Raw genomic sequence first — 10,449 nt, forward strand, 5'->3', positions numbered from 1 at the left:
GATAGCCGTCCTTTAAACTTTAATACTCTTACGACAAGTATACCCATGTACCGGAGTGTATTCGCTGCCCCGCTTTAATAAATATACACAATCCCGCGCTCACGCAATGTCCAAAACTATGACCAAATATAATAACTGCGGTAACACATTATACAAATATAACGTTGCGCCGATAAGTAAATATATATTATGTAAATAAAATAAGTTATCCACTGGTTTCGACGGAGTATACAGTTTAATATAAACACACAAAACGAGGCTGAATTTACGGGTATATCGCAGGTATACCGCTCGATTTAAAAAAAAAGTTAGCGATATTATATTATGCGCTCCAGTGGAAGAATTTTGTTTCTAAATTCTAAAAAAAACAGTTTTTAATAGTGCGAAAATTTGCTACAAGTGGTAAACATCGCAATTAGCGCTCGTACTCTTCCACTTTCGTCAAAGAATACATACATATATTATGCGCAACAAAGTTCACGTAACGCAATTTGACATTTGCTGGCAAAGTGCTCGAATTGTACATTCGCTCAGGTATCGCCTTTATGAAACATCCGCCAATTCGTGTAATGATATTACGAAATGTTCTTATGCAATAGTTACAACTCGCAAAATAGAGAGACTTTGATGCGCGAAAGGATCCCGCACCAAACCACGAAAGGAGCACCATGAGCCGATGAACTCACCCCTCCGATGCTCGACGCTCCGCAACCCGAAAACTGTCCACCCCTGGACCCCGCGCCCACGGTCACCCCTCATCAGAACGTCATGAACATCACACCAAATTTCCAGCCAACCTGACCGGGATCCACCCCTCCGTGGTTTGGTGCAAGATCCTTTATGAACCTACGTAGAATAAAATAAAAGATTTGAGAATTTAAGAATGCATTGTTATTCTATAAAAGTGATATAAAAATAGCTGAAATAAGTAGTAAATCTCTCTTCAAAATTATGAAGCATAATCCTATAATCTCTCGTCAAACGCAGTATCGTTTCCAGAGACGTCAGATGAGCCACTTTGTACTCTTTGGTCTATCATCGAATTCCCTCCGTCTAATGCCTCTCTCGCATTGTCGTCTATTAGAAGGACGCGTCCCGAAAGGCAAGAACAGTAACTTTATAACTTACATGAACCAATCTTCTAGTGGGAGGGAATTCAAAAATAGTAAATGTTGTAAATGGTTACCTGTTAATCTACTCCTATTGTTAGTCATTATATTTCCAGCTTTGGAAAATAATCGTTCGCTGGGAACGGAAGTGGCGATAATACTCAAGTATTTCATTGCTATGTCTTGTAGTGCCGAATGTGGGTGCATGCTCCAGTATTTCAGTGGATTCTCTTCCAGAGTAGTCGGTGCTTGATTCAAGTAATATCTGAGGTCATCGGGCATCGCATCATTGTCACGATTAGCAATCCGTCTCGATTGATTGTCAGTCACAAGACTGTCATGAAACACCCAAAAGTCGTCTCGTTTGGCAGTGGACAATCCAGCACACACGTTTTGACCATATGATTGTTGTCTAGTCGCATTAATCATTCTTGTGATTTTGTCTATAGCACGAGAACACGCAACTTTATCAAAGAAGTGAATATTTTTGAATCTTGCATCGCAAATAGTGGCTATGGCTAAAGGCGTATTCTTTTCTATATGCTCAAATCGTTTCATTAACGGTTTCGTTAATTCTTGTTTGAAATGTTTACCTATTTCTGTACTCGGGTTTGACGATGCCAATTTGTTTTTAATAGTATGTACAATAGGTATAGCTTTACTTGCGGTCAGGTAAGTTTCGCCGCATATAATATGTGTCGCATCTTCAAACGGTTTCAATAATTCTGCGAACTCTTTTGTCGTCTGCAATTCCGAAGCACTTAGCATTGGTGGTGCTGATGGTGATTGTAATAAAATTGGACTGATTATATCAGCCAATTCGATAAATCGGTCAAGCATGTTCTTCGTTGAATTCCATCGCGTATCTACGTTCTGGATCAATTTAAGGGTTGATTTCCTCCGTAATTCATCTGCAGCGGGCACTGAATGCTTGAAATACGTTACGATTGTTTTGATCTTTTTGCATAATAAGATCACAATAGGGTCATCCTTAATAATATTTCCTGGTACTAAATTTAGCGAATGAGCAAAACATGCCAAATATTTTTCGACGCCAAATGCATCCTGGATCGCTTTTTTCATGTTAGCTGCGTTGTCAGCCACCACTATGGCTATATTTTCTTTATTTATTTGCCAGTCTGCAATAATCTGCAATAGCCAATTTTCAATATTTTCAGCTGTGTGTCTCTCTGCCAGTTCGGTCACACCGATTGTAACAGATTTATGCTGTTCGCTAAATACATAATGAGCTGTTACGCCCAAAAAACTTTTGGTGTTCAGCGTGTCCGTCCATATGTCGGTAGTGAGGGATAAATATCGAACTTCCGAAAGACGAGTTTTGATCATGTCTGATAAAAACTCATACTTTCCCTCCATAAGAGTCGTTATTGTTGTCCTACAAGGAATTTTGTACAATGGTGAGACGCTTCGCATGAATGTTCGGAAGCCTTCCTTTTCCACCGTAGAAAACGGCAAATTATCCTTTGCGATCATATATAGGAGTTTATTGGTAATATCAGCAGCCTTCGATCCCCCGTCTAGAAAAGAAATAAAAATTTATAACTACAATTGTTAGAAACGTAGTTTACTTTGATATTTAGAATCAAACGCAACTAATTAAAAGGTGAGATTAAAATTGAAAAGTGTATTGCAAAAAAATATATTCTGCATGGTGAATATACGCTTAGATAAGTAGAATAAAAATAAAAATGTCTATATTTAATGTACCCAGTGAAAACAATCTAGTCAAAATGATGTCAAAATGAGTAATCAAAGAATTGTACACGTCATATTATGATAATGTTTCTGTACCATGAGTCGCAATAAATCCTTAAAAATCAAATAGTCTGTCAATGCTTGATGTCTCAGGAAACACCGGATCCCAAAAGCCTTTAAAAATTTTTTATATATATTATGTAAAAAGTTATATATTATAAAAAAGTGATAATAAAATAAAATATTATACCGTCTGGTGTATTTGGTCGCTCATATTTGCGTCGATGTTGCGAGCATTGATTCTTTCGTTTTTGTAGTTCTTCGTTTGATAATGACAGACTCTTGTAATACTAAAAATCAAGTATTATAAATTACTTTTTTATGAGAAAAATATATTTACTTATTCATATTTATATTTATTTTATTTATATTTATATTTTTTATTTATATTTATTTATATTTATTTATTTATATCCCGTAACTATATTGTTAATATTGTTCTTACTTCTCTGCATTCCCAACAATCCCAGCCGTTTAACTTTGCTCTGTCAGCTTTACATTGCATGTTAAGCTGATGCTCTGAAATGTCCTTTCTTAGATGTTCTTTCTTAGAACTTATGTTAACTTTATCTTTTAATGTATTAACATTTTTTATTTACGTAGAAGTATGTTTAGGCGAAGGACATAATGAAAAATCTAAACGTTTTATGGGCATTATATTAGCTGTCTTATGTTTATCTATACTTGAGGATATCTTTTCATTATTCTTGACTGTATAAGATGCAAGTAGAGTATGTTTCATCATCAGTTTCTTCTTTAAACTGGAAGTAATTGGTGTAAAGATCATCGATGGACTTTTATTTAGCTGTTTATTTCCGTCGGTATTGTTGTGCGATTTAATAGGGCTTATATCATCTAATTCCAATAATGGGATACTGTCGCTTTCTTGCACATTAGCGTTATGTTGCGACATCATTTTATCCTTTGTTTTACAAGGTGTATCAACTGTCATTTAAAATGAAAAATGGTTACAAAATCCCATATACATATATAATAATTAATCGATATACCGAATTTTGCTGTTTTCACTGGGTAATAATAAATAAAAAATATTTTAAGGCTTCTGGTCCCTGAGCCAAGAACTCCGCGTTGACGGTGACGACGTACCGTCGCGGTAGAAATAAGAACTCTCTCCAATGGAGAATTCTGTTCTCTGTGATATGTTGACAACCTATTTTGTTTCGCGTTTAATTTCTTTATTATTCACTCTGTACTTGTGCTATAACGTTTAACGTATTCGTGAAACTCGTAAAATTGTCCGAAAAGTAAGATTTGCAAGAAATACATATGCGGAAGGAACATTCTCCACTCCTTTCGATAGTCGTCAAACGGCTTGTTTTTCCGTATGTTTAGGCTTCGTTTTATGGCTGTTTGTTTATTGTCGAGAGAAAAGGATAGGTTCCGGACAATTTTAGAAGTGTTCTGAAACGATCTATAGTGATTTTTTATTGAAATGTCTTTTTATTTTGGAATAAAACGCAAAACAAAATAGGGGTTATTTCTCGCCTCGATAGCAAGAATTCAATATGGCTGCGGTGACTACCCAGGAGAGTAGTTAGTATAGGCCGATTCTAACCATGGAGCTCCGAGGGGGGGGGGGGGGTATCGGGTTACGCGGGGGGTGAGGGGGAGGGGGAGGGGGCGGGGGCGGGGTATCGGGTTACACAAGGGTATCGGGTTACGCGGGGGGCTGAGGGGGAGGGGGAGGGGGCGGGGTATCGGGTTACACAAGGGTATCGGATTTCGCGGGGGTGAGGGGGAGGGGGGGTATCGGGTTACACAAGGGTATCGAATTTCGCGGGGGTGAGGGGGAGGGGGTATCGGGTTACACAAGGGTATCGGATTACGGGGGGGCGAGGGGGGGTATCGGGTTACACAAGGGTATCGGATTACGAGGGGGTGAGGGGGAGGGGGGTGACCTTGGCATACCACCGGGATGACTCACCGGGATGACTCACCGGGATGACTCACCGGGATGACTCACCGGGATGACTCACCGGGATGACTCACCGGGATGACTCACCTGGATGACTCACCGGGATGACTCAACCGCGTTCGAGTTCGCGTTCGCGTTCGCGGTCGCGCCGCGGGTCCGCGCGGGGGGGGGGGGGGTCCGCGCCGCGCCGCGGGTCCGCGCGGGGGGTCAGCGTCGCGCCGCGGGTCCGCGTGGGGTCCGCGTGGGGGTCCGCGTGGGGGTGCGCGGTCGCGCCGTGGGGATACGTTCGCAGGGGGTATGTTTGCAACGACGCCGTTAGGCGGCGCACAATGGGTAAGACTAACTCGATAGCGCACTATAAGTAGGAGCGTGTCTCGTCGATGACGCGTCGAACCTGTCGGAACATGTTCGTCGTAAACAACATTTTTCTGGGAAAAGAGGGGGTGGTTATCGCGTAGACTAAACAATCTATCTACGCAGTACGTAAAACAATCTATGCAGTACGTAAAAGACAAAGGAAGAAATGACGTCATCGGGACGATGATCGACCCGATAACGCGTCGAACCTGTCGGAACATGTTCGTCGTAAACAACATTTTTCTAGAAAAAGGGGGTGTTATCGCGTAGACTAAACAATTTCACGTTATTTTTTTACGACGCAGTACGCGAGACAAAGGAAGAAATGACGTCATCGGGACGATGATCGACCCGATAACGCGTCGAACCTGTCGGAACATGTTCGTCGTAAACAACATTTTTCTAGAAAAAGGGGGTGTTATCGCGTAGACTAAACAATTTCACGTTATTTTTTACGACGCAGTACGCGAGACAAAGGAAAAGATTATTAAAAAATCAGTTGGAGCGAGAGAGAGGGCAAAGGGTATATAACGAGGGATGAAGCGCGTCGAGCCGCAGTAGTAAGATTTGAGAGCGATACATCGATCGAAAAGTATCGCAGTTTATTTTATGGTTAAACACGTCATCGCGTGCAAGTGCTCTGTAAAAGAGATTCTTTTATCGCTCAGTCGCAAAGATGTTCGTCCTGCTGTTCGAGACCTTCAGACATTCGCGATTTTAGCGCTGAACAGCTGCAATTTGTGCCGAAAACCGTTCTGTTGCAAATGTGCGGCGATCACATCCACTACGTGTGGGACAAACTTCCGGAGCACATAAAGGTGGATTTGGAGGTTCAGACCTATCGTCGCTGTGACGAACATTGGAATCAACCGTGGCAGGAAACGCACATCGACGGTCCCGCTCCAATGATTAAGGATTGCGGCGAATGTCAGCGAAAATAAAAACATTAGCTTTTTCGCGACGTGAACATTTTTTAATAACAGTGAACAAGAAGAAACGGTGCTTATATTTGTGTGCAATAGATCAAACATGGATCAATTCGAGCAAACCGAACGCGATCTATTGGAGCTGTCCGACCAAGTCGCTACCGTGGGTGAATTTTTCACATGGGCGCTGCAATGCGCGGAATTCGTCGAGCAGCTCGAAGAAGGCTGTCGTGCCAAACGTCAGCGGCTCTCGATCGGGCGGAGGCAAAAGTTGTTTGCCAGAATCGCGCGACTCGAGGGTGCGAAGACGCGATTGGAAAGACAATTTATCCGTAGCGGTGGCGGTGATTATGCGAACGCCGGTAACAGTGGCGACACGCGCGCGACAGAACTCATATGGCGAGAAATCGATGTAGCGTTCGAATCGCGGATAATGACCGGTGCGGTAATTAATACAGACCATATAGATCCGCGACAGTTTTTGGAAGACGCCTGCAGCGTAGTGTGCAAGCGAGTGCGAGACATTATAAAAACACATAACTGTGTCAAAGTGAACACCGCGTTCAACGGGGAGTTTGTGGCGGGTGATAAACGTGCCAATAAGAGTATAACTACAAATAATAAAGAACTCTGTCGTACATCGCACTTGCGCGAGTGGTACGAGCGGCACGTTATTGACGTGCCCACATTAGCGAAACTCGAGGAGTTCCAGGAACGCGACAGTGGGTGGGCATTGACGCGAATCCTCAATTTGACGGTGAACGTCAACAGATACAATCCTTTGCGCGCGGGGTGTCACTTGAAATTGCCTCAAGACATTCAATCGAAGAGAGCGGTAATCAATGTGCGATCAATGGATAATGCGTGTTTTGCGTGGGCAGTGACGGCTGCTCTGCATCCAGCCGAAAGACATTCAGATCTGGAATCATCATACCCGCATTATTCAACGGTATTGAACGTACGAGACATTGAGTTCCCAATGACGTTGAGTCAGATTAAACATTTCGAACGACTCAACGACGTGTCGATCAATGTGTATATCATCGAGGGACAGAAGACGTCGAACGTTCTTCCAATACGGCTTACCGACCGCACGAGTAAGAAACACGTGAATCTGCTGTACGTGCAGGACCCACGGGACAACAATGTTGGACATTTTGCGTGGATCAAGAATCTATCCCGCCTCGTGAGCTCACAAATTAATAAACATGGACACACAAAGTACATTTGTGATCGGTAAGTACCTATACTTTTTTAAAATAATATATACAAATTTATATTTTGTGTATAAAAAATTTATAATAATTGTGTTTCTTTTTTTTCAGATGTCTTCACTACTTCAGTTCGAGCGACAAGTTGCAGTCTCACACTGTGGACTGCCGAGAGGTAAACAACTGCACCATCAGACTACCGAGCGAGAACAACAAGTGGCTGAGCTTCAAGAACAACAGCAGGAAAGAGCGACTTCCCTTCGTGGTGTACGCCGATCTGGAGTGCGTGCTGCAGAAGACACAACCGGAGACGGAACACGCGTCATACGCCTATCAACATCATCGGGTATGTAGTATAGCATACTACGTACAGTGCTCGTACGACGAAACGTTATCGACGTATCGATTTCGTCGCGATAATGACTGCGTCGCGTGGTTCGCCGAGGAACTCAAAGGATTGGCGCATCGCGTAAAGAACATCTTATCCGACATTGTGTGCATGGTAGAGCTAACGCGAGACGAGCGGGAGACATTTCGCAGCGCGGCGCAATGTCACATTTGCGAAAAACCGTTCGCGCCGGATGATAATCGTGTACGCGATCATTGCCACCTGACCGGGCGTTACAGAGGTCCAGCACATTCGACGTGCAATCTGAATTATAAGGATTCTCACTTCATTCCAGTCATTTTTCACAATCTATCGGGCTATGACGCACACTTTATTATCAAGGAGATAGCTGCCGCGTTCGAAGGCTCGATCGATGTACTGCCTATAACAAAGGAAAAGTACATCTCATTCACGAAGCATGTGAAAGACACAGCCGACAGATCAGATTCGCGCAACGACATAAAATTAAGATTTATCGACTCGTATAAATTTCTGAGCGCGAGTCTCGCAAAATTGGCATCCTTCCTCGACAAGGATAAATTAAAAATTATACGTTCCAAATTTTCCGCGTTATCCGACGACGATTTCAAATTATTGACGCGAAAAGGTGTCTTTCCATACGAATACGTGGACAGCGTCGAAAAGCTGGAGGATATGTGTTTACCGCCGCGCGATTCATTTTACAGTTCCTTGACCGGTGAAACCGTATCCGAGAGCGATTACGCGCACGCCGCGAACGTATGGCAGCGATTCTCCGTTCGAACCCTGGGCGAATACAGCGATCTATACCTGAAAACCGATGTATTGCTGTTGGCCGACGTGTTTGAAAATTTCCGCGACAGCTGCGTCGCGAGTTACGGACTCGATCCCGCGTACTACTACACTTTACCAGGCTTTACGTGGGACGCCATGTTGAAACATACCTGTATCAATTTCGAACTGCTGACCGACATTGACATGGTTATGTTTATCGAACGTGGTATTCGCGGCGGCCTGAGTCAATGTTCCGGCAGATACGCGCAGGCCAACAACAAATATATGCAGTCGTACGATTCATCGAAACCGTCGTCTTACCTAATGTACTTCGATGTAAATAACCTGTACGGCTGGGCGATGTGTCGGGCATTGCCCTACGCGGAGTTTCGATGGGTCGAAGACGTGTCGAATTTCGACTTTAACGCGATCGCTTTGGATTCGCCTACCGGCTATATTCTCGAGGTCGACCTAGAGTATCCTGCGGATAAACACGACGCGCACACTGACCTACCGTTCTGTCCGATGCGCGATAAACCGTCCGGCAAACGGCAGGACAAACTTCTCGCTACGGTGAACGATAAGGAGCGTTACGTTATTCATTATCGCAATCTACAGCAGTGCACGCGCCACGGTCTTCGCGTCACAAAAATACATCGCGTATTACAATTCGTTCAATCTGCGTGGCTCCGCGCTTACATCAAACTCAATACAAAATTTAGAACACATGCCAAAAATGAGTTCGAAAAAAATTTATATAAATTAATGAATAACGCAGTTTTCGGGAAAACGATGGAGAATGTACGCAATCACGTCGATGTAAAATTACTGACGAAGTGGGACGGACGATACGGCGCGGAGGCAATGATCGCGCGACCGATTTTCCACAGCAGGAGTGTGTTTTCGGAAAATCTGATAGCCGTCGAACTGCGCAAACTCGAGGTGAAATTCGACAAACCGATCTACGTCGGCATGTGCATCCTCGACCTGTCGAAGGTATGCCTATACGAATTTCACCACGAGTACATGTCTCCCCTGTACCGCGACTCGTGTAGAATCATGTATACCGACACGGACAGTTTGATTTATCATATCAAGTGCGACGACGCGTACGAGACGATGAAACGTGATATAGCCAGGTTCGACACGAGTGACTACGCGGTAGATAACGCTTATGGTATGCCTCTCGTGAATAAAAAAGTGCCGGGCCTGATGAAGGACGAAAACAACGGCGCGATCATGACCGAATTCGTTGGACTTAGGGCGAAAATGTACGCCTTGCGAGTCGATGGCAAAAAAGATTGTAAAAAAGCGAAAGGTGTCAAAAACAACGTTATCGCGCGCACCATTACGTTCGACGACTACACGCGGTGTCTGAACGATGAGATGGAAATTACTCGACCGCAGTCGTGCATACGATCGAAAATGCACGAAGTGTACACTATCAGCGAGACGAAAATCGCTCTGAGTCCGTATGACGATAAGCGATATATCGTGCCGGATTCGACCGATACGTTGCCGTGGGGACATTACCGAATATAACGTAATGTATATACGTATGTAATGTATATACGTATGTAATGTATGTAATATAATGTATACAATGTATGAATGTATGTATGTATGTATGTATGTATGTATATATATGTATGTAATGTATGTAGTAGATAACACGATATATGTATGTATGTAACGTAATATAATGTAGTAGTATAACATATAAATGTATGTATGTATGTATGTATGTATGTATGTATGTAATGTAACGTATGTATCATATTAATGGAAGGATATTAATAAAGATATCGTACATGTATTTGGCATTTAATATTTTTTATTATATACTTTATATGTATTACATATTTCAAACACTTTACATGTATCATTTTTTATATTAAGAATAAAATACAGTTTGCACGAATCAAATAACATTATTCTTGTGTATCCAAGAGTTGTGCGATCCATCGAATCCCAGCCATTTCACGTAAACCTC

General features: G+C 42.8%; 2 protein-coding genes across 2 annotated transcripts; one reads left to right on the plus strand and one right to left on the minus strand.

Moving 5' to 3' along the window:
• Positions 1–758: 758 nt before the first annotated feature.
• Positions 759–3,801, minus strand: LOC139781502 (E3 SUMO-protein ligase ZBED1-like). The gene is made up of 4 exons (XM_071720351.1): positions 3,570–3,801; positions 1,187–2,647; positions 1,129–1,141; positions 759–846 (listed from the first exon to the last, which is right to left on the minus strand). Exons 1-4 carry the CDS (start codon positions 3,799–3,801, stop codon positions 759–761), a joined length of 1,794 nt encoding a protein of 597 aa, XP_071576452.1.
• Positions 3,802–9,464: 5,663 nt separating this feature from the next.
• Positions 9,465–9,998, plus strand: LOC139781511 (uncharacterized). The gene has a single exon (XM_071720358.1). The coding sequence runs from the start codon at positions 9,483–9,485 to the stop codon at positions 9,996–9,998; it is 516 nt and encodes a 171-aa protein (XP_071576459.1). The 5' UTR covers positions 9,465–9,482.
• Positions 9,999–10,449: the final 451 nt, after the last annotated feature.

The sequence above is a fragment of the Temnothorax nylanderi genome, unplaced genomic scaffold (assembly GCF_030848795.1).
Source record: "Temnothorax nylanderi isolate EJ_2023f unplaced genomic scaffold, tnyl_v1.0 TNYL_tig0342_pilon, whole genome shotgun sequence".
NCBI classification, from domain to species: Eukaryota; Metazoa; Arthropoda; class Insecta; order Hymenoptera; family Formicidae; genus Temnothorax; species Temnothorax nylanderi.

Excerpts from the sequence above, each read along its gene's own strand:
- LOC139781511 (XM_071720358.1), top strand. The coding sequence starts at position 9,483 with ATGTCTCCCCTGTACCGCGACTCGTGTAGAATCATGTATACCGACACG.
- LOC139781502 (XM_071720351.1), bottom strand. The coding sequence starts at position 3,801 with ATGATGTCGCAACATAACGCTAATGTGCAAGAAAGCGACAGTATCCCA. Across the intron at positions 2,648-3,569 it reads TAATGAAAAGATATCCTCAA|ACGGGGGATCGAAGGCTGCT; the intron begins GTATAGATAAAC and ends TTTCTTTTCTAG.